We start from the raw sequence: 20,863 nt of genomic DNA on the forward strand, positions 1-20,863 counted from the left end.
AGCTCAATGTCATATACAGCCCCGCATCCTGGCTGGGGAACTTTGATTGACAGATCACCAGTCACCAGGATTGGACAGGTAATCTGTCTATCAAAGTCCCGGGACCAGGAGCTGAGGATATATCCAACAGCGAGCAGCGGGGAACACGGCAAAGTGAAATGAAAGCCGACAGTTTTATTCCCTGCGCTGCGATAATCTGGGCGGCTCTCTCTTCCCCTCCACGATCGCTGGGAGGACTCCCATGCCACCCATGCTGTCGGTGGTGCTCGCCCTTCTGCTCCCAGGCAGCCCCCCTCTCCGCCAGCCCTCAAAATCCTTTCACAAAATGCAAGCAGGCGAGCGGAAATTTTGAGGGCTGCTCCAATTCATTATGTGGTAGATTTGCTAAAACTGGAGCACTCAGAATCTGGTGCATGGTAGGCATTCTGCTTCTAATTTCAGCTAGTTCAATTGTAGTGTAACTCTGCTTTTGTGGAGAAAAAAACATTCCCCTCCGGGTGATGTATATTGCAAGGATAACAAATTTTGTTGGATTCCTAACTTTTGTTATTCTGAAGAATTCCATGTGCGTTTGTCTGTGCCTTTGTACGGAGTGAGTCTAATGGGAGCAATTTTATAATTAACTCAGCTGTGCAGCTACACTAATGAGGAAATCTGCTGGGCCTGCATCCCTTTAGACGTGCCCCTGTTGAAAGCATCTTCAAAAACTACATTTTTGTTACAGGGGATTCCTGAAATCTGACTTGCATCTTAGGCAGACTTCTGGGAAAATTGGTGAGCCAATCACATAAGCAGAAAATGATGTTTCTGGGGAGTGGTCAGTACACATTCCAGGTAGCCATATTTGATGCCATTTATAGGAAATTACAGCGGCTGCAGATTGAAAAGGAAGGGTAATTTTTTTTAAAAACATTCAATTACAATATGATTAGTGTCGCAATTATATGTACTATATTATTTTTTATTTGCCATTTTTTTTCCCCCACGAAAGTGGAGCTACCCTTTTAAAAAAATAAAATAAAATGGAAGTTGATTGGTTTCTATGCAGAGTGGCACCAGATTTTGCACTCTCCAGTTTTAGTAAATCCCCTTCTATAATTTCCTATGTTTTCAAACACACAGCGTTGTCTCCATCACCCCTAATGAGTACTTTACAGCATCAGCCATACTTTGAAAAGTCAGTGACACACAAGTATGAGAGGAGAGGCCCTTGTCTGACAGTGTGAGCTCAGAAAATGATCGGAATTACAGGCGGATTTGCAAGCTTTCATGTCAAATTACAGAGAGACTTTAATAAAGATGACTTCCGATCTGGCAGATTCAGGAAATTCTGGATATCAAGCTGTTATATTAACTGTTAAGATGTGGGGCCTGTTCTTATAACATGCAGAGCTCTACATGTCATTAGTCTTTTAAATGACGGTTGAAGCTTACTTGGAATGGTACAAACATGGCTCTTTACTGTATATACCCAACAATGCCCTTCATTATGGAAAGATTCCTGCAACCGGTACTGAATTAAGGGGCAAAGCCCATTCGGGAAAACACACTTTTACAGACCGATAGTCATCTGGAACATAGAGATTTAGGCTGCATTCTTATATTTTCTAAAGGATAAAAGGAATCTGTCTCCAAGAGCCCTTTCACACCGTGCCGCCCATAGCGTTGGCGGTAAATCGCCTCTATTTTTACCGCCGACGCTATGAACGGATTTGCGGCACATTTCGGCCGCTAACAGGGCGCATTTAACCCCCCCCCCCGCTAGCGGCCGAGAAAGGGTTAAAATGCAGCGCATTGCGGGCGGTATAGCCGCGCTGTCCCATTGATTTCAATGGGCAGCAGCGGTGGAAGAGCGGTAAACACACCGCTCCAAAGATGCGGCTAGCAGGACTTTAACGTTCTGACGTTCTGCTAGCGCAACGCTCCAGTGTGAAAGCCCCTCAGGCTTTCACTCTGGAGTGAAGAGGGACAGATTTTTAAGGGCGTATTGCAGGCGCTATTTTCCTGAAAATAACCTCTTCAAAAACAACTAAAGGACTGATATCCGAGTTGTACTCAAGAATAGGAGCTAAAACCATAAGTAGGGCAGGCCTTACTAAGAGCAGGACAGGATGGGAGAAAGACTTAGGTCAAATGACCACGGAACAATGGAGTGCGATCTTGAGGAGGGGGGTATTGGTTTCGATCTCCCCATCTCAGAAGGTATCACACTTGTTCCTCTTGCATAGAGTATACTATACCCCCAGGAGAATGTTCAATCTTGGGTGGAGAAGTACTGACGAATGCCCAAGGTGCAGAGCGACAGGCAATCTTATCCACATGTTGTGGAAATGTCCTAAGCTATTTAGATACTGGGAGGAGGTGGTTGCCAAAATAAATAAAACTTTTAAAACTAAGCTTGAAGCTGAGTCTAAGATATGCTTATTAGGCAGCATAGAGGAAAACAGAGTGCCAGCCAGCTCCCTTGAAGTGGTGCTGAGATGCCTCTTCCAGGCAAGGAAGTTAATTGCGTTGAGGTGGCAGGCCCAGATACCACCCACTGCTAAATCTTGGGTTGAAACTATTAACGCAATGATTTGGAGTGAGAGAGTGACACTTACCCGACAAGGGAATTATAGTAAGTTTGTGAGGATGTGGAAACCCTGGCTAGACGAAACAGGATGCTCTATATAAAAAGAGGACTGTCGTCATCCAAATTCAATAAATATCTAAACCCGCTATCGGGCATTCCTCCATGGGGAAGATTCACTTAAAGTATATTGATTTCTAAAATTGGTTCACGGTGTGATGGGAGGGTGGGTGGGAGGGTGAGGGTGTGTGGGGTGGGGGGGGGGGGGCGAGGTATGACAGTTTAGAATAAAGAGATCTTTCATTTATTTAAAATGGTACAAAGAAAGAGGTGAGGATAAGATAGGGGGAAAATGGGGAAAAATGTATGGTTGTGTATTTTTTATATTATGCACGATGATGTAATATCTTTGGTATCTTTTTGTATGCAAACAACAATAAAAAAAGTATTGTATTTAAAAAAAAAAAAGATGTGGGGCCTGTTCTTATAACATACAGAGCTCTACATGTCATTAGTCTTTTAAATGACGGTTGAAGCTTACTTGGAATGGTACAAACATGGCTCTTTACTGTGTATACCCAACAACGCCCTTCATTATGGAAAGATTCCTGCAACCGGTACTGAATTAAGGGGCAAAGCCCATTCGGGAAAACACACTTTTACAGACCGATAAAGTCATCTGGAACATAGAGATTTAGGCTGCATTCTTATATTTTCTAAAGCATAAAAGGAATCTGTCTCCAAGAGCCCTTTCACACCGTGCCGCCCATAGCGTTGGCGGTAAAACGCCTCTATTTTTACCGCCGACGCTACGAACAGATTTGCGGCACATTTCGGCCACTAACAGGGCGCATTTAACCCCCCCCGCTAGCGGCCGAGAAAGGGTTAAAATGCAGCGCATTGCGGGCGGTATAGCCGCGCTGTCCCATTGATTTCAATGGGCAGCAGCGGTGGAAGAGCAGTAAACACACCGCTCCAAAGATGCGGCTAGCAGGACTTTAACGTTCTGCTAGCGCAACGCTCCAGTGTGAAAGCCCCTCAGGCTTTCACTCTGGAGTGAAGAGGGACAGATTTTTAAGGGCGTATTGCAGGCGCTATTTTTAACGCTATAGCGCCTGCAATACGCTCCAGTGTGAAAGGGGTCTAAGAAAGAAGTCCTTGGTCCGGTATAACATGGGCCCTAAACAAATATCGAAGGAGTCCTGGCATTTTTAGTGTAATACAGTGGGTATAGAAAAGAATCAAGCAGAGGTCGGTCTTGGGGGAAAAAAAAAAATGAAAAGTCAGCAGCTACAAATACTATAGCTGCTGACTTTTACTATATGGACATTTACCTGTCCAAGGGGCTCACGTTATCGGCACCCCAGCTGATCTTCGGATTGACTGTCGGGTGCAGCCGCCGCCATTCCAGGTAAGGGAACCCAGCCGGTTCCCTACTGCCCATGCGCGAAGTGTGCTGTGCGTTCTAATTGGCCCAGATGCGGAGGAAGGAGGAGGGAAGCCGAACTTCCGAGGGACTATGCCAAGGCCCTGTCTCCCGGAAGTGGAGCTGTCAAAAACAGGTCCCCCTTTCCCCCCAGCCCACCCCCCTAAAAAGGTGCCAAATGCGACACCGGAGGGGGAAGGGGGGGAAGAGAGAAGAACTAAGCGGAAGTTCCACTTTTAGATGGAACTCTGCTTTAAATTACAGCCTTTAGTCTGTTGGGATATGTCTCAACTAACTTTGCACATCTCGACTTCTTATATTTGCCCACTCTTCTTTGTAGAACTGCTCAAATTCAGATAAATGTAATAGTGACTGTAGACTTCAAGTCATTGCACAGATTTTCAGTGGGGTTTGAGTCTGGGCTCTGACTAGGCAATGCAAGGACATTCACCTTTTTTCCTTCAACTACTGTGTGGTCATTTTTGCGGTTTTCTTTGGGTTATTGTCATGTTGGGAGGTAAACCTTCTTCCCATTGACAACTTTCTGGCAGAGGGCAGCAGACTTTTCTCAAGAATGTGATGGTATTTTGTCCCATCCATTTCTCCTATCCTGACAAGTGCCCTGTTGCTGAGAAACAGCCCCAGAACAGGATATTGCCACCTCTATGCTTTACTGTAGGAATGCTGTTATTTGGAATTTCCAAACATATCATTTGGTGTTGAGGCCAAATAATAAAATTTTAGTCTCATCTGACCAGAGTATCTTTTTCCATGCCTCAGAATCTTCAAATGCCCAAAAAACGCCCAACAAGGAAAATCCCATTCATTTCAATGGCACCTGTTCACATCTGAGCATTTTGTCACCTGAAGCAAAAGGCCTGAAAAACACCTTAAGCTCAAAAAAAAAAACATAAGCTTCTTTGGGCAGATTACAGGCGTTTTTCTGCTTTTTACATGGGTGACCTGTACAAAATTACGGCAAAAACAACAAACTTTGAAACGCTCAGGTGTGAATGCAGCCTCATAGTGCATTTAGGTAAAGCTCAGTCATGACTGCATGTGGCCTTACTTGGAGTGGCTTTTTTCTTGCAACTCTCCAGTACAAACCACATTTGTAAAGAATTTGTGATATTGTTGTCACATGCACACAATAATCACTCTTTTTTTTAAAAACAATCTTGCAACTGCTTCAGAGTTTCTGTCGGCCTCTTAGTAGCCTCTCTGACCAGTTTCTTTCTGGCTCTTACATCCAGTTTGGAGCAACATCCTGATCCAGGGAGGGTCTGCTGTACCAAATATTTTCCACTTCTTATTAATAGACTTTACTGTGCTTCTAGGCAATGATATAGCTTTAGAAATGTTTTATCATTGCATCTCCTGACTTGTGTCTGTCCACAACTATATCCTGAAGATCTTTTGACAGAGTCTTGCCACCCATAGTTGATTGTTTGCTTCAGTTGCACTACCAGGGACTGGTATGCTCCAGGAAAGCTCTTTTCATGCTGAGCTAATCAAAATTACCACATATGATCACAGTTGAAAGTTAAAATGTCTGTGTGTACCATTGAGAAGGTGATTAACTACACCTGATTGAGTTTAAAAAAGAGATTTTTAATACAGCTTACCTGTAAAATCTTTTTTTTGGAGTACATCACGGGACACAGAGCGGCATTCATTACTATATGGGTTATATGGAGTACCTTCAGGTGATGGACACTGGCAATCTCAAACAGGAAATGCCCCTCCCTATATAACCCCCCTCCCATAGGAGGAGTACCTCAGTTTTGTAGCAAGCAGTATGCCTCCCAAAATGGTCCTCAAAAGAGGGGTGGGAGCTCTGTGTCCCGTGATGTACTCCAAGAAAAAGATTTTACAGGTAAGCTGTATTAAAAATCTCTTTTTCTTTATCGTTACATCACGGGACACAGAGCGGCATTCATTACTATATGGGATGTCCCAAAGCAATGCTTACAATGAGGGGAGGGAGAACATCTCCAAGACAAAAGGATTTAATTTAGAGATATACTCAAATCATAATAAATCCAACTTAGTTGAGAAAAATAATCTTAAATTTTAAATTTAACTCAAAAAAGAGGAGCCCCCGGAATCCGAGGGTCTCAAACTGCAGCCTGCAGCACTGCCTGCCCAAAGGCTGTATCAGAATTCCTTCTTACGTCCAACTGGTAGAATTTTGTAAACGTGTGGACAGAAGACCAGGTTGCCGCCTTGCAAACTTGAGCCATCGAGATCTGGTGGTGTGCTGCCCAGGAGGCGCCCATGGCCCTAGTAGAATGAGCCTTTACTGATACTGGAGGAGGCAACCCTTTCAAGCCGTAGGCCTGAGTGATTAATTGCTTAATCCACCTAGAAATGGTGGACTTTGCAGCTGCCTGCCTCTTCTTGGGCCCATCCGGTAAAATGAACAGCACATCTGTTTTCCGGATCTTCTTTGTAGCTTTAAGATAGGCCTTCATGGCCCTGACAATATCCAAGGTATGCAGCAACCCTTCCTTTCTGGAAGTAGGTTTAGGGAAGAAGGATGGTAATACCAAATCCTGGTTCAAATGAAAACTGGATATAACCTTCGGTAGGAAGGAAGGATGAGGGCGGAGAACGACCTTGTCCTTATGAAAAATAAGATATGGTTCCTTACAGGATAAGGCCGCCAGTTCCGATACTCTTCTTGCGGAAACTATGGCGACCAAAAATACTAACTTCCTTGTCAGTAAAACCAAAGGAATTTCAGCCAACGGCTCAAACGGTTGTTTCTGTAAACTTGACAGAACAAGATTTAAATCCCACGGACAAAGCGGGGATTTAACTGGAGGTTTAATACGTAAGACCCCTTAAAGGAAGGTCTTAACCAGCGAGTGGGTGGCCAGCGGCCGCTGAAACCACACTGACAGAGCTGAAATCTGTCCCTTGATTGTGCTTAATGCCAATCCCTTATCCACTCCTAGCTGGAGAAAACTTAAAACTCTATCGATGGTGAACTTGCGAGGAAGCCATAGCTTGGACTCACACCAGCCTACATAGGCCTTCCAGACCCTGTGATAAATCACCCTAGAGACCGGTTTCCTGGCTCTGATTAGGGTAGAGATTACTTTCTGAGACAGACCTCTACCCCTGAGAATCAGGGATTCAGCTTCCAGGCCGTCAAATTTAGATGCCGTAAGGCAGGGTGGAGGATCGGACCTTGCGATAGCAGGTCTGGCCGTAGAGGAAGAGTCCAAGGGTCTCCCACTACCATCTAAGACACTGGCGTAAAAACTGAGGTACTCCTCCTATGGGAGGGGGTTATATAGGGAGGGGCATTTCCTGTTTGAGATTGCCAGTGTCCATCACCTGAAGGTACTCCATATAACCCATATAGTAATGAATGCCGCTCTGTGTCCCGTGATGTAACGATAAAGAAAGTCATTTTTATGAGGGGGTGGTCCTTATTCCAACTCTGATTCTGTTTTTGATTTTTTTTTCCGGACATGTTGGTGTTATATCTTTCACTAGGATGTTATAGTCAATACAGTTGAATAAAACAAAAACTGTGTGTCTTCATTTCAGGCTGCAAAGCAACACAATTTGATTTTACGGGGGGAGGGGGATTTTTTTCTATGCCCACTGTATTGCTGGCTTGGCCACGTGGCATTGGCCCCAGAACTATATAGGCATCTAGTGGGAGTTCTATCTGCTACAGCTTAAGGATTCCTGAGTAACGTCTGGGAGTAACCCTGGTTAAGGATGGCGGTACTAAACCTTCCTGCTGGATCCTGGGAAAGCTGAAGGTCTCAAATTCCTCAAGAATGTACAGTACTTCTGCACAGTGCATCTCAAAAAAATTAGATCCTCTGCTTTCCCGTGACCCTGCAGTGAGGACCAGTGATATTACTGATGTCTACAGGAAGTGGGGAGAAGCCAGGTACAAGATAATATTTATCTTATGTTATTTTTTTCTTATGTTATTTTTTTCTATCATTTTTTTTTTTTCAGTGAACATTTTTACCTATGGGGGTGTGGGGAAAGGGCTGTCCAATTTAACCAGATCTGTCCTGTTCAGTTCCTCTCATTGTTTGCAGAACTACAGTTATCAGCAATTCAGCCAGTTTGGAGAGGATAGTAAATATTTGACAAAAAAAAAAAAAAAAGATATTGACATTACTTTATTCAATAAATAAAAATTGTAACAAAATAGAATTTTGTTTAAAAAAATTACCAAGTGTCATTATTGCCAGCAGTTTCCTATTTTGTCATTGGCCTTGATAATAAAAACAATCTTTTCTTCCAGTTTGCCAATACATTCATAATAAAGTGCTTGAATCTATTACCATTTCCCTTACAGAGGTCTTACAAAAGCTTCCAGACAAGCAGATAATGACTTGGAGCTTATGAACATATTTGCTGGAAGCCGAGAAGTGAGAATTGTTCTATTCTATTTCACCAACAGCATATCAATACGAGAGACTTGTGACGAGCACAATGCGGGTTGTCATCGTTTTTGACAAACATCTCATTTATCAGCAGGGACATTTCAATAATAACAGTCCTGGGCTTTAGAGAATCATTTTCATAAGAAATATTCTTCTCAACGCACGAGCAGCAATGATCTACAACACATGCCGTCTGATTCAGGAGCTGGCGTACAGATAATTACATGAAAGGAAGCCTTGCCACGGGGTATAAAACATTTAAGCAAAACATCATGAGGACTACATACATTTAATGATGGGTATTCAGCATAAATATGCATACAGTAAAACCATGAAAATGCTGCCTAACGTTTCAAATTCTCTTCCTAAAGGAAAGGAAGTGCTAAAAGGCAATATCTGCCAGTAGGATGTAAAGAAAAATGCCTTGCGGAAATCTACAGCAACCAAACCCATTTGCAAAAAACTAAATTGCATCCCATTGCCCAAGGCTGTACGGACCACAGGGGGTCGCTTACTTAGCCCCTCCACCATACATAGAAATGCCCTGTATTTTCCACTGAATACTAAGCACTCTCTGATTAGATTAGGAGGAAAGGAAGGGTGATGATGTCCTAATCTCCACCTCGTCCAAAGAACGTCTTGTAATCATTGAAAAAAAACAAAAAAAAACAAGGTGTTCTATTACTGGCAGCAGTGTCGATCGAACAACTCTGTGGTCAGTGTGTGGATGGGAAGATGCTCAGCACAGAACCTGGACAATCACTGCCATCACTTAGTAGTGCCCACTCCTACAGGAAATTTCCACAGCAGCCTCTCAGGTATGAAATATGCAAACTTACATTGGTTCAAAGTTGGACCAGTGGCTTCTTCCAAATGGCTGAGGTGGAGATCATGACGTCATCCGCCCACCGTTCCCGGAGAATGCAATTCTGCGTCCACAAACCAGATACACAGGCTCTAGCTGCATTGAATAAATGAACTGGGAGGGATGTTCATTAATGTTTTCAGATCTGGAAGGAAGCCTGCTAGATTCCTATTACGGGAAATATTTGTCTTTTTTATTTTATGTTCTTAAACGGTGCCATAGAGTCAAGTCTTCTCCAGACCAGTGTGGCGGCTGGCGTTTTTCTTTTTGGGGGGGGGGGGGGGGGCAGGGCAGTCATTTCTGTAATCCAGTCCCGCACTTACCCCCCATCTAGGACGTGGGCAGGCAGCGCTCTTACGGGCGGCAGCTTTCATTGTGTCTTCTGTCGTGCTTCTCCTCCTAGAGGTCCGATAGGATCACCTGTCCTTTCAGCCAATTGGGCAACGGGACCCACTTCCTGATTGGCCATGAGGATCAGTGTGACAATAGCAAATATTCATTCACTATTGTCTCACAACTGGGTGGGCGCAGTGCTCCAAGCCCACCCTTTTTGAAGTCTATTAAAGCTTCTGGCTCTAATCACGTGTTTCCAAAAAACAAAACAAAAAAAAAAAAAATATTGGAATTTATCCGCCCGGCACCCTGCATGTAGATTAGGGGGGCACACGCATGGATGGGGGGTGGCACCCATGCGCCCCTAATGGATCGGCCGCTACCGATTTAGACTAACATCCGTGAGTTGAAGAAGCCAATTGAAAACTTGACTGAGACTGGAGGGTACTTCAAAACCAACAGGTTAAATGTTTGTATCCTAATTTTTGAAGCAGAAATTGTGACATCATCCGCCCACCTCTTTTTCACAGCCAATCAAAGGAAGGTTTGTACTCATTCAAATAATACAAAACTTTTGTTTGAATGGCTGGGCAGTGCTCAGCCCGACTCAATTTTGTTTCAGGAGTGGGGCAAATAGTCCATCCAGTTCAACCTGTGTAGGTGTACATGTATCAGTGTCTAATAATTTCCCATATCCCCTTATGTTGTGTTTTTTTTAAGATGTACATCCAAGAGTCTTTTAAAAATACTCCCGGAAGCCACCACCAAATGTGGGAGAGAGTTCCACATCCTTATTGCCCTGACAGTGAAGAACCCCTTACGCAGTCTAAGGTTAAACTGCTTCTCCTCCAGTTTCAATGTGTGCCCCCGTGTCCTCATACACTCTCTGAGACTAAATCGTTTTTTTCCTATGCTGGGATCCCCATTGAAATATGTGTAGACTGGCATCATGTCCCTCCTTAAGCGCCGCTTCTACAGCGAGAATAAATTTAGTGTTTGCAGTCGGTTCTCTTGATTGAGGTCCAGTAGGTTTAGAGTTAGGTAGGTTTTGCCTTTACTTCACTTTAATGGATAAGCTCACCTTTGGGAACATGTTACATGTTCCACCTGTTTTTAGATTCCTGCTCCTGCAGCCTCTCCCCGATCGCCCTTCTAATTGTGACAGCAGCGCAGGGATATTCTCCCCGCACTCGCTGTCACAATTTGAAAAGAACGTGGCCCAACGGGGCTCCACCCAACAGGCCGCGTCATTCATTCACAGAGTTCTGTGAATGAACTACATGTACCAACATCTTTTGTGACTGCCGACTTGTAGTTCTCAATGAGCTACCAGGGCGCTGATTAGCGCTCTAGTAGTTCATTAATTATTCCTGTTATTCAGTAACTGCCTAACCATGCGAGGAATGGGCAGACAGCTGCAAAAAGTGTGCATTTAGTATTTTTCAGACACGCAACTTATCCTTTAATTAATAAAAATACAGTGAGCTGGCAGCTCTTTATTGCAGAAGAGACATCCTATGTCTTTTCTGCAAAAAAAAAAAGTTAAAAATCACTTACCTGTCTGCTCACAGTATCCTTTTTAATGCACACTTAGCTGCACATATGCAGTTCAGTGTGCATTCACGGCATTCCCTGACTTTCCCGCAACGACAGAAACTGAGGCTACATTTCGCACAGGCTCACCAAACTGGACAATAGAAGATTGGAAAAACATTGCCTGGTCTGATGAGTGTTCATTTTCAGCTGGGACATTCAGATGGTAGGGTCAGAATTTGGCGTAAACATAAAAAGCATGGATCCATCTTGCCTTGTATCAACGGTTAAGGCTGGTGGTGGTGGTGTAAGGGATATTATCTTGATATACTTTAGGCCCCTTGGTACCATTTGAACATGGTTTAAGCTCACAGCCTACCTGAGTATTGTTGCTGACTCAAGTCCAATCCCTTTATGACTAGTGTCTTCATCTTCTGATGGCTCATTCCAGCAGGATAATGCACCATGTCACAAAGCTCAAATCATCTTACCACTGGTTTCTTGAACATGACAATGAGGTCACTGTACTCCAATGGCCTTTACAGTCACAAGATCTCAATCCAATGAGCGCATTTGGGATGTGGTGGAAACGCGAGATTCGAATTATGTCTGTGCAGCCAACAAATTTTCAGCAACTGCGTATGCTATCATGTCAATATGGACCAAAATCTCTGAGGAATGTTTCCAACACCTTGTGAATCTATGCCATGAAGAATAGGCAGTTCTGAAGGGCAAAAGGGGGGTACCTACACGGTACCTTGCAAGGTGTACCCAATAATAAAGTAGCTGGTGAGAGTACATATACTTATTGTTTGACCAGATTAACAATCTCTGAGTATTTAACTTCTTCATATAAACAGAAAGATTTGTATCTGTAAAAAGCTCCCAATGCTCTGGGAGGTGAAAAGCAAACAATTTTTTATCTTCATTTTAATTTTTTCCTTATTTTATAGTCATATGTTATAATTCTTAATGACTAGCTTCTATTATCAATTACTATAGCAACAAACCTTTATAGATTTTCTAGAATATATATATATATATATATATATATATATATATATATATATATATATATATATATATATATATATATATATATATATATATATTTCGTAGGGTTGGCTTTCACGTAGTATTTGTGTACATTTTTATCTTCATTTAAAAATGTTCTTAATTTTTTTTCTTTATTTTATATTCTATTATTATTATTATTATTATTATTATTATTATTCTTAATGACTAGCTGCTATTGATAAAACAAAAAAAAGCACATCATTTTTTAGAACGAAAAAATGTAGAGGGAAAGAAAGTAGACTATTTGGAATATAAGGTCACAGTCAGCAGTAGGGATGCATTCTCATAACCTGTATCTCATGAACACGACAAACAAGCGAAACCTAATGGAGGCCGCTGTGAAGTCTTCATATGCCATTACGGAAAAAAACAGATGCAGAAATGCTCCCAAAAAAAAACAAAAACAAAAAGGCATTAAGAACTAGGATGTGCTGTAGAGATAACAGAATGCGATTTTAGTCTGTGACCAAATTTTACTCCTGCCTTCACTTTTGGTTGCTATAGCAACACCTGAAAACATGGTACGATACCTGCAAGTCAACACCATTTGTTTGGTAACTTTGTTTGGATTTCCAGTTTTAACATCTATGGGCCAATATTACAAGTCTTCTCGTAAAACCCTCTGTACATGGCTTGCATTAAGATCCGGAAACCAGCCCAGTGCTGCACTGCTAATGTTTAATCTGTAGAATTACCGGAGCTGCAGGGGTCATTCTGCGAGCAAAAGGCCTGTGCACACATACGGTTTTATAAATACACTCACGCTGATTCTGCCCTGGGGTTAAGCAATAACAACAGCAATTAGGCACGGACTGGAGGTTTTATTGAAAATCTATGGAAATGCTTGAAGTGACTTCAACAGCTTGTGACTGAAACAGACTTGTTTATGTCTCCAGTTTAGGGTTGCCACCTCATCCCTTTAAAAAGGAACACATATTAATTACACAGGTTCTGTGGCTAATTAAGGTGGTAATTAGACTCATTTGGTGCCTTACCTGCATTAAATTAACCTCAGAACCTGTGTAATTCATATGTGTTCCTTTTTAAAGGGATGAGGTGGCAACTCTACTCCAGTTCTCCAAAGCGTATGTCGCGGCCTTACAAGTTGTCTCATCCATAACGGCACAGGAAAACTGGTGGCCCCTATAGCAACCAGTCAGTCCAAAACTTTTATTGTGCAGTTTAAAAAATGAAAAGAATTACTCCTTTTACCTACTATGGGTTTTTAATAAGTATTTGTTAACCACTTAAGCCCCGGACCATTTTGCTGGCCAAAGACCAGGCCACTTTTTGCGATTCGGCACTGCATCGCTTTAACTGACAATTGCGCGGTCATGCGACATGGCTCCCAAACAAAATCAATGTCCTTTTTTTCCCACAAATAGAGCTTTCTTTTGGTGGTATTTGATCACCTCTGCGGCTTTTATTTTTTGCACTATAAACAAAAATAAAGCGTCAATTTTGAAAAAAATGCTATATTTTTTACTTTCGGTTGTAATAAATGTCCCCAAAAATTATTTGGGAAAAGTAAAAATCCTCTATTGGAGTGGGGCTGCTCCTATACTGCAAAGTATAAATGCTTGTTTAGGTCTAGCAACTTAAAAAAAACAGTTTTACTTAGCCACCCCCCTGGCAGCCAGCATACTCCTCTCTTCTATGGTCTGGGGGGCGAATTGTCCTCCAACAAAGACGTTGGTGTGCATCTAAACTCAGGTGGAATGACTAGTATGGGGGGCCAGACTTTTGCTTATGTTCTACTGCAGCAGTCACCAACCAGTGGTCTGTAGTTCTCTGTAGTTCCATGGGAGGCGCTGGGAGTAGTGCAGAAAGTGGGAGGTGAAGGAGGAGAGGACATCAAACAGCAGTGCTGATCACAGAACATGGTAGGGAGCAGAGAGCGCAAGCTCATGGCTGGAAAAGGAGGCAAGATCTAATGGCGAGTCTGTGTAAGGCCAGCCAGTTCAAAGATTCAAACCATTATTGGGCAGGCTGAATGTTGATCGATCGGATTTCTACTGGTCTTTTCCCAGCCAGAGGGGGGGTTCATCCACCACCCTAACGGAAGGGGGCAATGACCTGGCAGGAGGAATTCCTGCATTAACACTGGGTGTGATGGGGGAACTAAGCAAGTTTCTTTCGAAGGGCAGCATGGTGATCCAAGGGGAGGAGGGCAAAGAGCTGAAGCATTGTGTGTATATGGCATGTTAAATTCATGTTAGTGGTCCGCGGGATACAAAATTGTGAGTTTAGTAGTCCGTGAGGTCCGAAAGGTTGGCGACCACTGTTCTATTGTATTTGATGAACCCCAAAGTGGAACTTTACCCATAACAACTTGATAAACAATTATGTTCTTTAGCAAGAAACCTACATTCTACACTTATAATTATGCTACCAACGAGTGTGTGCTGTAAATTGCCTTCAGCATTGTTCCCGTTTCTTTAGCCTGAAGCGATCTAGGACTTAATTTTCTGACTAAAGATCCATTTTAAAAAGTGAAACTAAAGTCTCGTTTTTTTCTTTTATCGTAAAAATTATTATTATACTTACCTGCCCTGTGCAGTGGTTTTGCACAGAGCAGCCTGGATCCTCCTTCTCGGGTCCCCTGCTGGCATTTCTGGCCCCACCCTCCTGTTGAGTGCCCCCACAGCAAGGAGCTTGCTAGGAGGGCACCCGAGCCGAGCCACAGCTCCTTGGTGTTCATTCAGACTAGGAGCCGTGACCCGGCCCCGCTCCTTTCTCTCCTCATTGGCTGACTGACTTTGATTGACAGCAGCGGAGGCAACGGTGCTGCACTGCCGTCTCAGCCAATGTGGAGGGGAGTCCCTGGCAGCCCATACACCCCTACAATATCGCTTGATCAAGATGGGGCTAAGGTAAATATTAGGGGGGCTGCTGCACACAGAAGGCTTTTTATCTTTATGCATGAGAAAATTTAGTATAAGGCTACAATCACATCAAGTATCTTTATGCATAGAATGCATTAACATAAAAGAAAACCTTCTGCCTTTACAATAACTTTAAGGACATCCCCATGGGGGAAACCACTCTATGCATGTAGCACAGAAAAAGATAAATCGGACTGAAAGCTTATGAAGCATTTTATAATCAAGCTTCAGTAAATCCTAAATCCCAACGGGCATTCTTCAAAATGTGCAAGAACCTACCTGAGAGTGGTTGCTGGAAGTTTCCATTTTTTCTTGTGATCGGTCTCTTGCTAACCTTGCAGCTTCTTTAACTTCCTGAAACTTGTCTGCAAACTGCGAAGAAAAAAAATAGAACGGGTTACGGTTTCGTTGCTGAAACCTTTTTTTTTTTTAGGTACCAGGAAAAAAGTGACCAATGCATATAAAGTGGGGCGTTTCCATAAAGGAAATGGGTTGGAAAACAATATAACTGTACACAAAGACTTTTTTTTTACCAGTTTTGTGATTTAGTCGATATGAGGAAGTGTTAATTCACTGCCATTTTAGAAGTCTGATTACTATAAAACAGAACCTACCAATACTGTATAGCCACATTTATGTGCATATCAAAGCAGTTTAGTGCAGCTCTGCACCACATAATATCCATATATCAGAACTTTATATTACATATAGGAGGGGCTTGGGACTTTGAGTGAATGCAATTAAAGGGGGGGGGGCGCGAGGGGGTGGGACTTTACCTGAAGCACAAGGTTGCAATTACAAATTGGTGAACATATAAAATAGTTATTGATTCATATACATATACTACTGGCATCGATTGAAAACGGTTAAGCATAATAATAACAACATTGGTATCACATGACATACAGTACAGACCAAAAGTTTGGACACACCTTCTCATTCAAAGAGTTTTCTGCATTTTCATGACTATGAAAATTGTAGATTCACACTGAAGGCTTCAAAACTATGAATTAACACATGTGGAATTATACATAACAAAAAAGGGTGAAACAACTGAAAATATATTTCATATTCTAGGTTCTTCAAAGTAGCCACCTTTTGCTTTGATTACTGCTTGGCACACTCTTGGCATTCTCTTGATGAGCTTCAAGAGGTAGTCACCTGGTGCAGCACCCCATCACTCTCCTTCTTGGTCAAATAGCCCTTACACAGCCTGGAGGTGTGTTTGGGGTCATTGTCCTGTTGAAAAATAAATGATGGTCCAACTAAACGCAAACCAGATGGAATAACATGCTGCTTCAAGATGCTGTGGTAGCCATGCTGGTTCAGTATGCCTTCAATTTTGAATAAATCCCCAACAGCGTCACCAGCAAAGCACCATCACACCATCACACCTCCTCCTCCATGCTTCACAGTGGAAACCAGGCATGTAGAGTCCATCCGTTCACCTTTTCTGCGTCGCACAAGGACACGGGGGTTGGAACCAAAGATCTCAAGTTTGGACTCATCAGACCAAAGCACATATTTCCACTGGTCTAATGTCCATTCCTTGTGTTCTTTAGCCCAAAACAAGTCTCGTCTGCTTGTTGCCTTTCTTTAGCAGTGGTTTCCTAGCAGATATTCTACCATGAAGGCCTGATTCACACAGTCTCCTCTTACCAGTTCTAGAGATGTGTCTGCTGCAAAAGGTGGCTACTTTGAAGAACCTAGAATATGAAATCTATTTTCAGCACACTTTTTTGTTATGTATAATTCCACATGTGTTAATTCATAGTTTTGATGCCTTCAGTGTGAACCTACAATTTTCAGAGTCATGAAAATAAAGAAAACTCTTTGAATGAGAAGGTGTGTCCAAACTTTTGGTCTGTACTGTACGCATTATAAAATTCCACAGTTGCCCAAAATGTCATAAATGTACACATATATATGTTGCAGAGTAATGCCAGCATGACCTATGGCCTCACTAATCCTGTGAATATGAGAATGACGTAACATAAGAGTCTAAAAAATAAATAAACAGCATCTGGTAGCTGTCACGGAAGCATGAATCAGACGTACAACAACAGATAAATGAAATGAAGGCTTTATTAAAAACCAAACAGCAAGGTTAAAGTCCAAACGGATGATCAAACAGTAAGCAGAGTCTTCCACCGGAGCCAGGGATCAGGAGCCAGAAGGATAGTCCAAACGAAGCCATGGATCGGGAGCCAGAAGGATAGTCCGTGGAAGCCGGGTCGGTAACCAAAAGCAGCAGCACAATCTCAGGAGCATGTGTATACAAGAGGACCAAGCAGGGAAATGAAGCAACAGACCTCCTATATATATGCAAGGCATCCAGCTCCTCCCAGTGGGAAGGAGGAGCCGCAGGGTGTGGTAAGTTATAAGAAGCCCAGGAACCAATATGGCTGCCAGCACATGTCAGATGAAAGAAGCCTGCAGAGAGGTAAGACCATGACAGTAGCTCTACGCATTTCGTGGCTTTAAGCCACTCATTAGGAGCAAGCGCGTGCTATATCAGTCATTAAAAAAACTATAATATCCGATATGTACCAACATGGACAAGGGTAGGGTGAAGGATAGTAGAACGCTGAAAATTATGAGTCACCCGGGGACATCATTGCCGGGAGCTGTTTTGGACAGTTCAGCGATGGCAACAATGGAACTGTAAGGCACTCCTAGTGTGAGGTGGAAATAAGCAAGCCAAACAAGTGGGGTCTCTGTGGGGAATATGAGATGGCCCATCCCTTAGCTTCCCCCCTTTTTTTTTTTACATATCAGAGCTGAACCATTAAAACCAACTTTATAGTTCTGTACCCCTGCATTTTATCATGTGTTTCTAATTTTGGTAGGAAATGCCTCAAAATACTTTGTTCTCTCAGTGAACATGTAGCTTCCAGCCCTCAGACTGCAGTGCTCTGTACTGGTATAGCTGAGTAACAGCCACACCCCTCTTGCCGAGAGAGGGATTGGGGCGTGTCTGACCAGGTCTGTTACATTACAGAATCAACTTGGTCTACATTTGGTGCCTTTTAAACTGCAGAGCTCATATTGTAGAAGCCATCTACAGCTGTTGTAACAAAAACGGAGGTAAGATGAGGAAAACAGAGGCTGTTAGTACAAAGTTTATTTGACTGCAAATCTATTTTTGTGAATTTGAGTCTCAAAGAAGATCATTTTTTTTTTTTTTTTTTTTACAGTTTTGTCCCCTATTGAATAGAGAACATGTAGTACATGTTGCAAGACGCATTCTAAACCTAGTTATGAGGTTTGAACTGCACTCCCTCCCCACTTCTTGCAGCCGATCAAAGCAAACGCACACATCAATCCAAGTTTCCATGCATTATTTTGCTGAGAAATTACTTCCTGGAATCCATTTGCCCTTAGCTCAGGAATGCAGGAAGAAGAGTCCTCCCCTTCTGAGGACTCCTGGGATGTATGACATCATTTGTCTAGTCCAGGAAACCAGGAAGTAACTGAAGAAATGTTACAAAAATAAAAAATGAAAGCAGATATAATATACTTTCCTATTTATTAATGCTGGTAGCAGAATGATTAAAAATAGTCAATGTTGACAAGTTCTGTTTTTAAATGTATTTAGGGTTACACTAAGCTCTGTCCACATGTAAAATGGAGACTGGCATTTCATGAATGCCCCAGCATGTTCAATGGAGTGAAAATATACTAAAACCCTGGACTTCAAGTAATAGCTATAGCATATTTTATCAGCAAAATACATGATTATCAATTATGCAAAGAAAATTAACTGGGCACTGCTTGATAGGGGTGCAGCATTTCTTCTTTGGTACTGCCGGTCCCATATACCAGTGGCTCTCAACCTCAATCCTCAAGTACCCCCAACGGGCCATGTTTTCCTTTACTTTGCAAAGCTGCTTTAAATCAATATTAATGACATGGTATGGATAAGAGCGATTATATCTAAGGGAAGTTCCCAAAACCTGGCCCGTTGGGGGTACTTGAGGACGGAGGTTGAGAACCACTGCAATATACAACACTGCACATTTTCCCTCTGTGTCCAGAAATGGCTCATGCTTCAGGGAAATTATTGGTCAATAGTGTACTCTTACTACAATTAACTGCAGTTACTGTGTATCTTTATTTCAGGCTGCAAAAAACATGATTTCAAAGGGTAAGGTTGAGTCCTTTCTATACCCACTGTATACCGGACATTCCCTATCACTCTTCCACATTTTCTTTCGCTTCCCTTCCTTCGCCATCTCTGGCCTAGATTGTCGGCTCATTTGCGCTACAATATTCTAGTTGAGCGTAAATCGGACAGTGGGGAAGGTCTATTACATAAGGCACTCCATCAAAGGGTGTTGGATCAATAGATTGATTTTTCCATCACCCTTTGAAAATATGTGTTTCCATTGAACATTTGTCCAACGTCCTGCTAGCTTCTCTCCCCTGAATCAGGCACTTTTACCATCTGCCTGGGCAGATGCTTTCTGATGAACTCCCTACTGAAAGCATGGGATTCTGTAGTGAAGTAGTGTACCCTCTCCACAGTACCAGACCCACTGACGCCAATTATGTCCAACCCTGAAGTTTCCTCAGTCCTTCAAACCTCGCACTTCCTACAGTGGTCATCTATGGCACCCTCTCCGATTTAAGCAGGCCCTTTGTACCACAGGTCTAAAGTCATTAAGCAACTTGAGCCCTCCAGATTCCATACACCTTGGTAGGTGGCTCCACTAATTCCAGCTCAAGCTATTTTATACACACCTCTCTGCATGTGGACTGCTGCATAAAGACCCAATTCCCTTTGAGTCCACCTGACAGTCCCCACACGATATCCACCATTTATAATATAATTGTCTCACATGCGTTTCCCCATTACCCATACTTCATCAGGGACTGGGAAAATAACTGGGCCACTCGCTCCTCGATAAAGACTGTATAAAAAAAAAAAAAAAAAAACATTCTATTTAACGTTTAAATCAAGCCTATCCACCCAAACGCAAAAGAGAAATTACAAATTATTTAGGTGGCATAGATGCTCTGCTGGGCTACACAAGATGTTGCCATTACTCCCAGACCACTGTTGGTGCGACATGGGTACTATGATCCACTATGATGGTGGTCTTGCGCTCTGATTAAGCCAATTTGGAAAGCTATTTTTCATCTGTGCTTTCATACCATGGGTAACACCTACCTAAAATTACTAGAAGAGGCTCTGCTTCCTGTCCTCCTAGGCTTTGATATCTGCCAAAAAGTGCTTACTCCGTTTCCTTCTTTCTGCACCACGAGAAAGAACAAGACATTGGAATTCATCTATTGTGCCTTATATTGGGAAATGGGTGGTCGGACCTAACCATATGATTTTAGAGGAGCTTACTGTGAGCCTACAGGAAAGGTACCCTAAAGATTGGAAGAACTTTGGTGTGCCTGGATTGAGTTCACAGGCTCTGACACACCGAGGTCCTTTGTGTGATATTTGACCCCGTAGGTGGCACACAGACAGTACTGGAACCCTTGGCCAGTCTGGGATTCCCCATTTACCTCCTTCGTCTTACTTTTCGCTCTCCTCCTCTTTTCTTTCTGTATATGCTTTTTCTTCTTTCGCATACCAGACCCTCCCTTCTTTCTGGGCAGTTCTTTGTTTGAGGCTAGACTGGTATACACTAGATTACCAAACTCTATAAATTTGAGTTTTCACCAATTGTCTAATATTGGTCATTATAATTTTGCAACAGATGTGTGAAAAATGCATATGATGTCTCCTTCCACATG

The 20,863-nt window shown here is 42.6% G+C and overlaps 1 protein-coding gene across 3 annotated transcripts in view; it reads right to left on the reverse strand.

Moving 5' to 3' along the window:
- The window catches only part of HOMER2 (homer scaffold protein 2), a 304,233-nt gene that overhangs the window by 120,301 nt on the left and 163,069 nt on the right, over positions 1–20,863 (reverse strand). For all 3 annotated transcript variants that reach the window (XM_040342588.1, XM_040342589.1, XM_040342590.1), the window contains one exon: positions 15,392–15,484. In XM_040342588.1, coding sequence (XP_040198522.1) covers positions 15,392–15,484 — 93 coding nt within the window. The remainder of the gene's footprint in view (positions 1–15,391; positions 15,485–20,863) is intronic.

Source organism: Rana temporaria, chromosome 3 (genome assembly GCF_905171775.1).
Source record: "Rana temporaria chromosome 3, aRanTem1.1, whole genome shotgun sequence".
NCBI classification, from domain to species: Eukaryota; Metazoa; Chordata; class Amphibia; order Anura; family Ranidae; genus Rana; species Rana temporaria.